This window comes from Camelina sativa, chromosome 12, assembly GCF_000633955.1.
Source record: "Camelina sativa cultivar DH55 chromosome 12, Cs, whole genome shotgun sequence".
Taxonomy (NCBI): Eukaryota; Viridiplantae; Streptophyta; class Magnoliopsida; order Brassicales; family Brassicaceae; genus Camelina; species Camelina sativa.
Genome location: NC_025696.1, coordinates 8,410,040 through 8,425,765, shown reverse-complemented (window position 1 = coordinate 8,425,765; position 15,726 = coordinate 8,410,040). Strand labels below are relative to the sequence as shown.

At 32.2% G+C, this 15,726-nt stretch overlaps 1 protein-coding gene and 1 long non-coding RNA gene across 5 annotated transcripts; one reads left to right on the top strand and one right to left on the bottom strand.

Annotated features, from left to right (window-relative positions):
• Positions 6-1,527, bottom strand: LOC104733310 (gibberellin 20 oxidase 1-like; the record flags this gene model as incomplete). The annotated part of the gene is made up of 3 exons (XM_010452896.2): positions 830-1,527; positions 312-633; positions 6-200 (listed from the first exon to the last, which is right to left on the bottom strand). Coding segments are annotated over exons 1-3 (1,074 nt in total), but the record flags the coding sequence as incomplete, so codon positions are not given.
• LOC104730896 lies at positions 10,993-13,221 on the top strand. 4 transcript variants are annotated; one of them, XR_758532.2, is made up of 7 exons: positions 11,001-11,321; positions 11,423-11,632; positions 11,870-12,010; positions 12,135-12,224; positions 12,408-12,452; positions 12,559-12,650; positions 13,059-13,221. It is a non-coding gene; the product is annotated as an uncharacterized LOC104730896 (long non-coding RNA). The 4 variants fall into 4 exon arrangements; XR_758533.2 differs by having other exon boundaries at positions 10,993-11,321; positions 11,423-12,010; positions 12,135-12,307; XR_758531.2 differs by having other exon boundaries at positions 10,999-11,321; positions 11,423-12,010.

Genomic DNA, 15,726 nt, shown 5'->3' with positions numbered 1-15,726 from the left:
TGTTTCTGAGTGAACTCAAGGAACATAGCCCATGTGAAGTCAGGATATTTCCTTGATGTGATGCTGTCCAAAAGCTCTCTTGGTGGCTTCACTACTTTGTCTTTTTTGGGACACAAGAAGAATGCAAGTGATTTCCTCTCGCTCTCGCTGTTCACCACTGCCCGGTGCAAGCAGCTCTTGTATCTATCGTTCGATAGAGCCTACAAAACAAGATAAATCCCGGTTTAGTATATGCCGGTACTTAGCCAATATATATCTAAGCAATATGTGTTTTTTTCTTTCTTTCTTTTCTTTCTCATTAGTTGGCTTACCATGAAAGTATCTCCGATATTGACCACAAAGGCTTTGGAATTGGGACGAATAGAGCGCCATTGATTTTCGACAAAGACTTGAAGGCCATTAACATGATCTTGGTGAAGGATGGTAAGAGAAGTTGGATCACAATGAGGTCCTGTTCCTAATGTAAGATCTGGTTTCTGACATGGAGGGTAGTAATTTAGTCTCATTATCGAATCATTTTCTTCAAAAAACTCTCTAAAGTAGTCTCGGTTTACGCCTAGACTTAGCCCCAAAAGCTCCATGATCTTCAGTGACAGAGAACTCATTGCCTCACAATACTCTTGGTACACCTTCCTGCAACCACAAACCAACAATAACATAAGTCAAGTCTTCTAGAGTGTATAGAAGAAACCGGTTATTGGTTTTCTCCGGTTTGGTTTTCTAAAAAACAGAGGAACGGACAAAAGATATATTAAATGTTTGATTTCTTTTTTTTTTCTTTTTTCTTTTCTCTATTTTTTTTAGTTTATTGCTCTGTTTTAACTTTTACCCAAATGGCTCAAACTCATGTCCCAACGCATCGCTGAAGTAATCTTGAACGGTTTTTGGGCTTGTCTCGCCGTCGCAAAACCGGAAAGAAAGGGTCTCCTTCCATGGAAGCTTGGTGGAGAAGCGTCCCGTGAAACTGCTAGCGTAGCCACAACTCTCGCCGGGTTTTCTCAAAACCCTCTGTTTTTCGGAGAGAGGCATATCGAAGAAGCGGCTCATGTAGACATGAGCGTCTGATATAAGCTCCTCGCTGATGCCGTGATTGACCACGAGGAAGAACCCGTGCTTCTTACAGGCCTCAGAGATAAGTGTGGAAGCTTGTAAAGAGGAAGAGGGAGAAGCAGATGAGTGAAGGTTTTGGAGATCGATGAGGGGAACATCGAGATCAGGAGCGTTGATGGAAGGTTTCTCGTCGTCTGGCCATATGAATTGGTTTGGGATATCGGGTTGGAGGTTAAGCATCGAAGGGTTGAAGATCAATGGCGTTTGAATGTTTCCAAGGCCTAGTTTAGGTCTGTCTTCTTCCTCTAGAGATTTAGTTACGCAACTTACGGCCATTTTTTTGAGATTTCTTCAAACTTGTTTGTTTTGTCGATGGAGAAAATAGTAAGGGAGTAGTAGTAGTAGTAGTAGTAGTATTGCGAGGAGATACGGGAACCGTAAGGGTCGTTTCAATCTTTATATAAGCAAGCATTTAAGTCTATTGTGTAGTGTTGTCCACTTCTTTTTTTTGTTTGTTTGTTTTGTAATATATAAAGTATTTTTGGAACGAATGACTTTGTTGCCATGTGACTGAACTAAATTGCATAAGATGGATCTATTAACTATTTTTAGATTCTTCATTGTAATGCAGTTAAAATCGCTAAACAAGTGGTGGAAAGACTTCAAAAATAAAAATAGAAAAGAAAAAGACAACTGGTGGGATTTATCTTAAATTAATTAATGAAATCTAGCAGATTAATTAGCAAGATCTCTATAGTTTATCGTTGCTTTTCCTTTTTTTAATTGTTTTACTTATGACTTATAGATACTAAATCTATATATAATAGCAAACCCACTTTTTTGTGTCACCTTTTAATCCAACGGATGAGATTAGTTACAGTTTTAATCCAACGGTTTATTAATCATGTTTTTTCGTCGCACCTTCATCTTTCAAAAATCACACCTCTTAATCTTTGCATCTCTTTGTTGTACCTCCTGGTTTTTAAAATTATTAATCGTGTCTTTTCGTCGTACCCCCATCTTTCAAAAATCACACCTCTTAGTCTTTGCATCTCTTTGCTGTACCTTCTGGTTTCAAAAATCACATCCATTAATTTTTACACCTTTTAATTTCACACCTCTATGTGTTACACCTCTTTGTTATACCTCCATGTTTCACATATATTAATGTTTACAGATTTAAATTTCATACCTCTATGTCTTACACCTCTTTGTTTATTATATATAAACTTTTCTTGACTACATAAACAAGTTTCAAAAAAATGTTTTCTGAGTACTAAAGAATTGTTTTATTGATGTGTTTTTTAACTTTCAAGCATCAATCGCTAATTCAAAGTAATTTAATATTTTTGTTGCGAATGATATGTAGTGTTTCTAGGTTAGATTATTATTACTGTTAGTCGACACTATTAAGTTCATACATTAATCTTAGTTTTGTTTTAGTTTCTTCAAAATTTTTAGCCTTTCCGGTTTTCATGTTTTTGCATGGCTAATGTTATTAAGTACGTGTGTCATATTTTTTGCATGGCTAATGTTTTTGATTCTCAATGTGCAGATTTTATTTTTTGACTTTCTGGAAAAAACAAAACCAAGATACGAGAAGCATGATGATATGCAGTGATGCTAGAGCTACGAATAAGCCAAATTTTTTTAACAACCATGGTATAATTATAATAATCTATGATTATGAAACTTGTTTATTTTATGAACTCATTCAAATGTTGCGATATAAGACCTCATATGAAGTATGAACAATCTACCAACAAATAATTCAGGGTATAAAAAGTATTCTAATCTTTTGACAACAAAGACTTCGTTTAAATTTATTTAATTCCGACGGAACGACAATAAACGTAGTCTTAGAAAATAAGTATATATAATAATTTTTGTGCATATTTTATTATTTTTGAAGGGTATATAATGATTTGACTATTAATCCAGACCGTTATCATGAAGTTGGCTAGGCATTTACATAATGCTAAATTGTTGGGTTTTCTTAATCATCTTTTAAATTGTCGAAATTTTCTCTGCGTAATCGTATAAAAAAACTCACACTAAAAAATTGTTTAAAAAGATACACTATAGATACTCCCTCCGTCCCACAAAGATTGATGTTTTGGGATATTTTTTTTGTCCCACAAAGATTGATGTTTTGTAAACTTCAAGAAGTAATCATTGAAAATATTTATAATTTTGAATTGTTATTAGTTTAAAATTAAATAATATTTTTTCAGTCAAAAAAATATATTTAAACTTAGTAATCATTGTTTTCTTAAAATGTGTAATAATAGCAAACTCACTTTTTGTGTCAACTTTTAATCCAACGGATGAGATTAGTTTCCACTTAATCCAACGGTTTAAAATTATTAATCGTGTCTTTTCATCCCACCTCCATCTTTCAAAAATCACACCTATTAATTTTTGCATCTATTTGTTGTACCTCCTGGTTTCAAAAATCACATCCATTAATTTTACACCTTTTTATTTCACACCTCTATATGTTACACTTCTTTGTTGTACCTCCATGTTTCACATCTATTAATTTTTACACCTTTACATTTCACACATCTATGTCTTACATCTCTTTGTTTATTATATATAAACTTTTCTTGACTACACAAACAAGTTTCGAAAAATTGTTTTCTGAGTACTAAATAAGGTCAACTTTAATCTAACGGATGAGATTGTTTCTATTATCTCATCTAACGGTTTAAAATTATTAATGATCCCAATAGTTACAAGTTTTTTTTCTTCCAATAATCGTGTTTCTTCATCGTACCCCCATTTTAAAAAAATTGCACCTATTAATGATCTCAAAAATTGCAATGTTTCGGTCCAACAATTGTGTTTCTTCGTTGCATCCCCAGCTTTCCATGTTGGCACCTGTTAGTTTTCACACCCTTTTGTTTTACACATGTTTGTTTATATAAAGTTGCAATGTTTTGATCTAACAATTGTGTTTCTTCGTCGTACCCCTAGCTTTCAATGGTTTCACTTGTTAGTTTTCGTACCTTTTTGTTTCACACCTCTTTGTTTTCACACTCTTTGTTTTTATATATATACAGATTTTTATGGATTTTGAAAAGATTTTTTGTTCTTTGAGTATTAATAATGATCTCAACCTTTGTTAATGATCTCAAAATTGCAAAGTGTTGATCCAACAATTGTGTTTCTTCGTTGCGCCCCCAACTTTCCATATTGGCACCCATTAGTTTTCACACCCTTTTGTTTTTCACCTCTTTGTTTTTATATAAAGTTGCAATGTTTTGATCCAACAATTGTGTTTCTTCATTGTACCCCTAGCTTTCAATGATTGCAATTGTTAGTTTTCGCACTTTTTTGTTTCACATATCTCTTTGTTTTCATACTTTTTGTTTTTACATATATACAGATTTTTATGGACTTTGAAAAGTTGCAATGTTTTGATCCAACAATTGTGTTTCTTCATTGTAGCCCTAGCTTTCAATGGTTGCACCTGTTAGTTTTTGCACCTTTTTGTTTCACACCTCTTTGTTTTCATACTCTTTGTCTTTACATATATACAGATTTTTATGGACTTTGAAAAGAGTTTTTGTTCTTTTAGTATCATTAATGATCTCACCCTTTGTTAATGATCTCAAAGTTGCAAAGTTTTGGTCCAACAATTATGTTTCTTCGTTGCACCCCCAGCTGTCCATATTGGCACCTGTTAGTTTTCGCACCTTTTTGTTTCACACTTTTTGTTTCACACGTTTTTGTATTACACCTCTTTGTTTTCACACTCTTTGTTTTTATATATATACAAATTTTTATGGACTTTGAAAAGAGTTTTTGTTCATTGAGTATGATTAATGATCTAAAAAATTGCAAAGTTTCGGTCTAACAATTGTGTTTCTTCGTTTCACCTCCAACTTTCTATGTTCGCACCCGTTAATTTTCATACCTTTTTGTTTTACACCTCTTTGTTTATATAAAGTTGCAGTGTTTTGATCCAACAATTGTGTTTCTTCGTCGTACCCCTTGATTTCAATGTTTGCACTTGTTAGTTTTTGCATCTTTTTGTTTCACACTTTTTTGTGTCACACGTCTTTATTTTCATATTTTTGCATCTTTTCGTCGTAACCCATCTTCAAAAATCGCACCTATTAATTTTTTCACATTTTTTTCACCCCTCTATGTTTTACACCTTTATATTTTACACCTCTTTGCTTTTACGAAATACAAAAACAAGTTTCGAATTTATTGTTCTCTAAGTATTTTTTAAACTTACAAGTTAATAAATAAAATCATATATTTATATGTTTATATATTATAGAAAACTCACTTTTAGGGGTCAATTTAAATATAACGGATGAGATTATTTTATTATCTCATCTAACTGTTTAGATTTGTTAATGATCTTAAAAGTTGCAATATTTTTATCCAACAATTATGTTTCTTCGTCGTACTCCCAACTTTCAATATTCACATTTGTTAGTTTTCGCACATTTTTGTTTCACACCTCTTTGTTTATATATATATATATATGGATCTTGAAAAAAGTTTTTGTTATTTGACTATTGTTTAATACCTTTAAATTTAAAAATTCTGAGTATTATTTTCTTTCAATTTATTAATCAACATTAATTAACTCATCTTTGTTAAAAATTTGGATTGTTTTATTTATTGATTCATTCATCTAACTTTTGTTTGGTGTCGTTTTCCATCTAACTGTATTGATCATCTCTTTCAAGTATTAATTTAGGTAATTAATGGTGATTTCTAATTTTTCATAGATTTATCTTTTTAGCCAATTTGTTTGGTTGCAGTTGCAGCTATGAGCTCTTTCTCCCTAATTCTCTTATTATTTTTTATAAATTTCAATAGAATAATAATTGAAATTTTATTCTATGTTAATATCTTTTAAAATTGATTATCTGAGTATGATTCAGTAAACCTAAATTTATATATCTTTAATATTATTTTCTTATTGTCACTGAATCGATTTTTCATTTATATATAACAAATATTTTATTTAACTAATTTGGTTAATTCATCTTAATCATTATTTATGATTTTTATATTATACATTAAAAAAATTACCAAAAACATTCATTTGAAATGTGAAATTAATAATGTTAATCATTTCAAATTTTCACTTTTCCGTGCGGTAACGCACGGGCCGACATCCTAGTTTAAATAAAAGAAGAATGGTGAAAAAAAATATTTTTAAAAAAACTTTTTTTCTAATCTCTTTTCCTTATATGTTTGTTGTGTGGGGGACATGGACAATTACCGTTAATAGTGAATACTGAATAGCTTACTACTGCTACTCATAGGTCGAGGTCTTAAGGTGTTTGATACTACTATTTGAATGTACTCCCTTCTGTTTTCTCCATACACGAGATACCCTTTTATGGCTGTTAAAATACCATAATAGTAAGGGTATATAGTAGTACTTTTGTTTTTTGTTTTTTTCGACAGCAATATATACTATTACTTTTCATGAAAAGTTCATTTAGAGTACGTAGTATTTGTGTATTAAAAAATTTGAGTGATCTTTCTTAAGTGGTCGTAGTGTGGCTAGGTGGTAAAAAAAAATTCAGACTACTGAGTCTTATTACCGCTAAGCCAAATAAGACGATAAAAAATCGGGGGTACAGACAAATCCAAGATTGTCTAAATCTGTTCATCGGGAATTGTAGTAGCATAAAACAACAAATAAGATATTACTTATAGTATTTTTTTTTTCTAAAACAAAAAACTGTGGATCCTTTTGGTGGGGGTCTGTTTTTATAGTTAGCAGGACAAAAGAGCTTCCCAAGGCTCTTTGGATGTATATGGGGAAGTGTTGGTTCCACATTGTTGTTGTTCTGTTTTTTTGCCTCTGCTCTCTCGAGTTTGCTTTCTTGTCTTTTTCTTCCAATTATTTTCTTTGTTTTATTATATTTCTCTCTATACTATTTAATTTCCCTTAATTTGAACCTAATAAAAAAAAATTAAATCATGTAGTAAGACAGATATAATGTATGATTTACATTTTAATTTTATCTATTCTTAATTTTGTTAAGTAATGGAATTCTTTGTTTTATATATTTGCTAAAACTTGGTTCCAATTGTTGCGAATCCTTTTTATTCAATTACACACACACACACACACACACACGAACACACACACACACACACACACACACACTTATATATATATATATATATTATATCATGTTTTGCATTTGAATATAAATTCCACATAAACGAAGTAATTCTTTAAATAATTTGGCTAGCTAACTCGACTTATACATTAAAAAGAAAGGTGTTATAGAATCTCTTTAGTAAAAAAAACAAAGACTGAATCTTTTGAACTATTTGGATTGGTTGGACAACTCATATCTTAAGTTAGGTGTGTATATTTCCGTTTACTTTCAGGTTGTGATTGTGGTTCGATTCAGTTCGGTTGGTTTGGTTTATTAAAGGGAACTGTAACTTATTAACTGATTGGTTGGAGACTTGTAAATTATTTACTGTAGATTTTGGTCTATATATTTTATTTGTTGTATCTTTAACAATTTTTATATGAGAAAAAATAAAAATAAAAACTACAGCTAGCCTCTTAGACCCAACGTGATTGTTTTAGTTAAAAACAAAACATGACAAAAAAGTAAGGCAGTAAAACTGTAAAATCAAATGGAATCTACACTCCAACCAATTATCCTTATTCTAATAAAAATCATTCCGGTTGAATTCATATTCAATTAGATTCAGTTATAATTAAGTTCAGTTTTATTAGGCTTTGGTCTGGTTGTGTCACTACAATTTTTACATATGTTAAAATTTGGTGGAATCAAACGATGATAGCGTAGTTAGTTAGACATTTATTTACCAAGTAACTTCAGCACTTTAAACACTCTTATCATCACATGGACAAGTTTTTGGAAGCTAGTGATTGAAGACAGTGCAGATACAGCCAAAGAGAGACAAGCAAAACTAGGTTGAGGTAAGGTTCATTTCCCTTTTTAGGGTCTGACTGGTTCAAACGCTGCGGTTGCAGTTGTGGTTGCGGGAGATTGTGGTTTCAAGCGTTATTAAGCGTTTTGAACGACTGGTTTAACGGTTTAAAATTGGTGCATTTACGGGAGGTTGACCAGCGGATGCAATATCGGTTGGAACATAATAAATGTGATATATAATATATAAATGTTTAAAAACACCAAAATTTTTATTAAACTTGGTTTATAATTTTATTTAAAAATACTAAAATAATTATTCAAAAAACAAATAAATTTATTATTGGAATACTTAATCCTTTATGCTTTTGGCTTTTTACCAAAAATTTAATCAAGTAATCTGATAAATAACAAAACATATGCTTTAGATCGTAGATATTTTCTTTTTTTCTCTTAGATCGTAGGTCAGTAGCTGCATCGGTAGGAATGGTCAAGTGAGAGTTGAGAAGAGTCACTGGTGATTTTTTTTAATATTTTTCACAAATAATCTTATTTTTTAAAATTTCTGATGAAATATTATATTTATTTAGATCTTTTTGAACTTATGTCCAATGTGCCATTAGATTTACATCAAGTTTTTCGGGTTATGGTTAACTGGAATATTATTTTCTTCTAGATATTTATTTTATAATCTCTGCAATCGTATCCGTACTTCATTTTTTCTCATCCTTAATGAGTAAAATTGTTAGATAGAAGATATAACAAAAAAAAATCATTATCATTGATTTCTTTTAAGTTTTTTAACAAAAAAAAAAAACAAAAATTCCAACCGCAATCGCTCGCAACCGCAAACGCTTGTGAGAAGCAGCTTTTAGAATTTAGTGGTTTGAAGTGGTTGGAAGCGATTAGGAGCGGTTTGTGTGATTAGTTCCAATCGCTAGCAACCGCTATCACCCGCAAACACTGCGTTTGCGGGAGGTAGCGGAAGAACCAGTCAACACCTTAGCTTCCTAAAATTAAGCAAGATCATGCTTTACAATTAGAAGAAACCTAATTCAACTTTGAGTTTGGATCGGCTATGGCTATGCGACGGATCCCTTAAGTTCGCAAGAGAATAAAATGATCAGTTAGAGAAGAAACAAGAGTATGGTCTGCTCATGGTGCTAATGCTAGGGTCTATAAGAGACTTAATTTTTGAAAAAGAAAAGTTTTAGTATTAATGGAAAATCGGAAATAAGGTTCATAACTTTTAAATTCCCTATTTAAAACAATTTTTTTCCATTTGCATAGAGCCTCTAGCACATTTGAGCTAATTAGGGGACAAGGAAATACTATAACAACTAAGTAGGGATGCCATAAATTAAGAAGGTGGGGGCCGACCAAGTGTGTTCTTCTCGCTTAAATGTGCTCAAGTTCTATCTCTTTCTTAATTACTATAAGAGAGTGAGATATTGAAGGACCCAACAATGCTGGACCTATGAAGGACAACTATTAGACATGAGGTTTTGTCGCAAATAGTAGCTCCAATCAAAATCCTTTTATTGATGCACTATAACCAGTTCATGCTTTTTATGTCCTGTCTCTGGCATTATTAGATGGAGGGGGGAAGAGAGATTGATCTATTACCTAATTACACTAGAAACTGGGGGGCATAGATGATCTCAAATAGATCTGTTTTCTTTCTCTTAATTTTCTAAGAAAATGACATTACTCCATCCCCAATTAATGTAATGACGCTGAAAGCATGTTATCACTGTTTAAGATATAATAATGTTATGAGGTAGGTTTATGCCATAAAAAGAAATAAAAAGAATCTAAAAGGAAACTATAGAGCATGAAAAGAGTCTTTAGTTACGAAGATCATGTAATATATGCTAGAAAATCTCAGGCAGACTCATTTATACCAAACAATCTCCTACTTACCTATGTAAAATGAAAGCCCTGTGCAAAAAAACTTGTTTTCTTGCCAGTTAAACATTTCCAGTGACGAACACCATTGGATATAAATTCTTTCCGTTGAAAAACATAACGATCTTTTAGCAAATGGACTACTATAGGTCGAAAATAATTTCTCGTATAAACAGTATTGTAAATTGAAAATAATGACACTCTAGATGCTAAAAGTTTTATGGATTTGAAAACATAGGGAGCAACACATGTGCAGTTCCTCAACTCAATCATGCAACTTTTTAAACTGTTACTTGAAAATAAATGACAAGATAGAAATCAATCTTTCGTTGTTTGTTTCTCGGATACAATCAAGGATTTCACAGTACATATTACATAACATTGTCATAATGCATTATGGCTTAATAGAGTTATGTAGGATATAATGTGTGTGTATAAAATTATCTGTTTTGATATATGTGACAAGCTAAGAACATACGAGAACGAGATACTACACTACAAGAAAACATGGATTTTACGACTACAATTGGCGACTATATATGTAGTCGTCATTTTTGGCGACTAAGTAGTGACTATTTAGCGACTATTTTACGACTACAAATATTTGGTCATATATTAGTCATTTTTTAACGACTGCATATGTTAGTCGCTAGTTTAGTCGTAATTTAGCGACTATTTTATGACTATATTGCACACCAAAATATGTAGTTGCTAAATAGTCACCAATTTAGCGACTAATATGCGACTTATAGTAAACGGTCGCTAAGAAGTCGCATATCAGTCGCTATTTAAGAAAATCATAATTTTCAAAATTTAATCCCAAACCATTAACCAAACCCCAAGACCTAAATCATAAACTCTAAATCTTAGAAATTAATTCATAATTCATAAATTCAAAACTTAACCCCAAATCATAAACCTATACACCAAACCCTGTACTTTAAACCCTATATCTTAAATTTTAAACTTTTATAATGTATAGTATATAGAAATTAAATTATAAACCATTTAACCAAAATATAACCATTATGTGTATAAAATTAAATCTAATCTAAAACTATTTAGTGTATATATATAATTTAATACTTCCAAAAACTATTTACTTATAAAATTTATTAAATTAGTCATTGTAAAATCTGAAACTAATTGTTGATAAAAAAAAAACATAAAACTATATCATTTAGTCTGGGCTTTGAGAGGCTTTTGTACCACTTTGGATTTTGATATGAATTGAAAATTGGCCAACAAAAAAAAGAAATAAAAATCAACAAACAAAGAAACCTTCACCAACCTGTGCCTCTATTCCTCACACTACACTTAGAAAAAAAAAATCATCATCACTCTCGAAACTCTTTCGGAGAAACTCTCACTCTCATTTCTTCGAATCGCGATGACTCTGTCCGGCCAAACCTCCGACCGTATCTCCAGATCTAGAAGGGAAACTGGTTTCCGTGGGAGAAGGTTAGTTTGTTCTATCTCTATTTCCCCCTTTAAATCTGATTTTGGGATTAGGGTTTCTGGTCTACGTTTGTAATGACCTTAATCTTCGAATTGGTTTGAAGACGACATATAAGAAGCAGAAGCTGAGAGGTGAAGCGGAGGAAGACGGCATAGAAGACGAAAAAGCTAAGCCGTGGATTTATCGACGAAATTAGAAGTTGGGATCTCAAAACCGGGAAAGATCTGCTTCGATTCAAGTCGTGTGCTTCTCCGGCGCACAGCCGAAAACTTGGGTCGACTAAAGAATCAATTTTTCTATCAAGCAACAATGGGTCAAGTTCTCTTTTGCTCTCACACCTATCCTCTCCGACGTTCTTGAAGGCTTAGTAGTTGCTTTCATTTGTTATCCCTTCTTTTTTTTTTTTTTTCTTGTTCCGCTGTAGGAGCATAGATTTTCACTTTGATTCTGCTGAAAACGAGTTTGATTTATCTGCTTGATATCGGTAGCCAATGCTGATGTGATCCACTTAGTTGCCTTTTCGCGTTTCTCATCCCCTGTGTGATTGCAGATGAGGGAGGATAAGAAGTAGAAGAATGATGAAGGAGAAGTGAGGGAAGGAGTAGCGCATCAATAGCTTTGTTGCCACGCGGGTATATCTCTTGTCATTTCTTTCAAATGTCTAGCTCCATCTGTTTTGGTCTCCATGGAGGTGGGTTTCTTTTCTTTCAAAAATCCTGGAACTGCTTTGTTATTTCATCTTTTCAGAATTCTTGAGTACTTATGTGCAAAATTTTTTTGTTTTTTTTTTGCTTTCTTTGGTGGGTTTCTCTCAGATCAAGTGTCAGCTGTTTTGGTTGAGTCTTGTGGCTTAAAGAACTTAAGGCTCAACTCGGCTCTCCTCAGTGTCACCAAAGTCACCGAAGGTACTCAAACTAAGCTCTCTAAAAGCATATCACTTCTTTCACAGAGTCACCTCAGTTTTGGTGATTTTATATGATAAAATCTGGTATGTGTGTGTGTTGGTGTTTGTGTTTGTGTCTTTGAAGCTTATGGTTTGAACATGTGATTTTTGTTTACTATATTATTTTGTTGTTTGTGATCAATAGACTGGATTTGGAGAAGCTTGAAAGCGGTTGGCTGGAAGAAGATAGGTAAAACCCTTATGTTTATTTTATTACTCTTGTATTACTCTTCAATTCTTTGAAGTCACATTGTTGCATGCGTAAACCATCTGATTCAGTGTCCTATTGTTCTTAGGTCGAAGATGATGTTTGGCTTACAGAGAAAGCCACAGCCAAGCACACTCTTAGACAGAGCTCATGATGTACAACTTTATTTCAGAGCGTAAGGTAAACTTTCATTGGTTAAGACATTTTCTTATCCTATTGTATCTTTCGCTATTAAGGTACAATATATATACTTTGCTACTTATTGCTGTGAGACTTTTATTAAATCTGTCAAAGAGTCATTTGTTTAGAAGCCTCTGTTGTAATTTTTGTGAGGCTTTTTGTTGAATTTGTCAAGAGTTATTTGGTAATACCGATCTCTAGACACCTGTTTTATATGCACTCTTTAACTTGAGTCACCATTGTCGATCTTCTTACTCACACTCACGTTTTTAAGCTAGAAGACATGTTAGTTATAGTGAATTGCTTGTCCCGATTGTTTCTCATTTCTAGTCTCGATTTTGAAATTGTGTTATATTGATAATGGGAAATGAGTCCCCATGATACATTTTTTGTTTGTTTGTTCTGAAGAAATGAGTTGCTCTTGGAACATTAATGGGAACTACCTAGGCTTCAATGATGGAATACAAAGCAATTGAGAATGTGCTACAAACCATTTATTATGTAGTTTTTCATCTATTCTTATTTTTAGTTATGATTTTTAATTTTATTTTGTAATACAATTTTTTTGTAATCATGGTTTATAATAATAAATATAGTACTCAAAAAATAATGTTTTAAAACATTATTCATAATTTAAATATATTTAAAACAATTAATAAAATATATGTAATTTGTATAAATACTGTATAAATACTGTATAAATACAATAATGTATAAATACTTGAATACAACTATAGTCAGTAATTAGTCGTTAATTAGTCACTAAATTTGGTGACTACATTATGACTATTTTGCGTTGTCGTAAAATAGTCGTAACGTGGTCGCTAAATTTAGTGACTATATTATGACTAAATTTACGACTACGCAAAATAGTCGTAATGTAGTCGCTATTTGGCGACTAATTTTACGACTATTTATTTTAGCGACTCTCGATTTACGACTACTAGTTTTAGTCGTTATTTAGTCGTAACACACCGTTTAGCGACTAAATAGTGACTAATAGTGCAGTCGCTATTTGCCTGTTTTCTTGTAGTGCTAAAGTTGTAAAGAGAAGAAAACAAAATTATGATGATGATTTGTGGGAAAATTGCAAAAATAGTTCTTTCACCTAATTAAAACATAACATATTTCAACTTTAAATAAGAATCAGAAACAAAAATAATCATACTTTTTTGTATTTTTAGAGAGAAAAACGATAATTTACGGAAATTTTGTTTTAGAATGACATTGCCTCCAAAATTTCTATTTTGTTCTTTGATACGAAAGTGCGCAAGCATCTACAAGATATTCTTAAATATCAGATGAAACCTTGCCGCTTTGTTGTTCGGAAACTCTCAAGTCCAAATTCGTTAACTCCAATGTAAAAAAGAATAGTTTGTGCGGGATGACAAAACAGTCACTTAGTGACATGGTTTTTGTGATGAACTTGATTGAACTATTCTCTATGGTAATTAGGACTTGGTTTTATTTTTAAGTTTGTTTAAGGAAAATACATAATTATACGACGAGTATATGTAATTGTTTCTATATATTTTTTGGGTTTTTTTATTAATTACGATTTAAACGATGTTAACTTTTAGAGATTTTTGTATTGTTGGAATATGTCAAATGTTGTTTGTCTCATTAAAATATGTTAGGACGTTTGTAGTAATCCACACCACAAAATTTGTCAATTTTTTCTAATGGAATATGTCAAATGTTGTTTGTCTCATTAAAATATGTTAGGACGTTTGTAGTAATCCACAAAATTTGTCAATTTTTTCTAATTATAGGCTGAGTTCTTCATACAGTTTCCTATTGTGTAAGGTTGAAAGGTTTGTGGGTGAGTAAAGTGGGCACAGCACTAAGTCTTGAACGGTAATTAAATAAGTGCTTAAAAAAGTTAATAGGAGCTTGAAATGGGATTTCTAGGTTGTCTCTTCTTTTTCACTTTCTAGATTCGCGGAAGAAAAAGACATTGGAAACGAAATGTGTGTAGGGTTATAATGGATGTCTTACTTGTACCATATGGAGTGGTCTCTAGAATTCTATTGGGAGATGGTTTCTATCATGGAAACTGGTCAGTCAAAAGATCCAAACAAAGCTCGTCCGTACATGATATATGCACTTAATATTCACTTGGTCTCGTACGAGGAAATTAAAAATACACCAACCAATATAGTAAAAAGGACAAGCTAATAGAGACAAGTTAAAGTTTTGTGGTGGCCTCCAACAACAAGCAGTAGAAAACGATAAGGTATACTGTGTTGTACAATAGCAAAGGATTTACGTATAAGAGAAAAAAGTGTGTGTGACCCCTATGCATGATAGCAACAACCATTCGTTTCTTGGCAGTTGGCATAGTTCAGCTTCTCTATCTACCATTTTAGTCTCTACATGGACTAGTTTCATGTGCAGTACTAAATTGGTTGGATCTTTGGGTTCAGATAGCTCATTAGCACAAAGTAGCAATAATACTTAGTCCAGTAGATCTAGAAAAGAAGTGAAGTCCACAAAGTAGTCCACACGAAACGATTTAGGTCGCAGTAGGTATCAAACTCTAAGGGCAGACGAGTGCATTTATCCTTCCCATATATCTTGGCCTAACTACTACTGTACCACCTCGCTTTGGTTTCATTGACTTTTGGTCCTCCTCCTTGGAGAGACTAATTATATCGTTCGGTAATTTTCTGATTGGAAAAGAAAGAAAAGAAAAATGTTAGTTCCTTGAGACAAATTTAAATGATTTTGTAAAGATATGAATAGAATTGGCCCTTGTCATTCAAAGCGCATGGAGAAATACTCCGACGAATGAGAAGATAGAAGATTCTTATAGTACCGACGACGGGACGAGACGTTATGATGCTTAGTAAGTTAGGACCCTCCTCTGTTAAAACCACTCAAAACAACAATTATTTCTTTAAACTGTTTGCGTCAGGCCACAAGCGATAATATTGAAACTTGAAGGAAGAAACAATGTCCTTTTCCCTCAAAAAATTTCCAATGATTTATAAACTTCATACAGTATATAGTTAGTTTACACTAAACCGACTAAACGGTGTAAATCAAGTAAAAGTAAATGTGGACAAATCTCTGA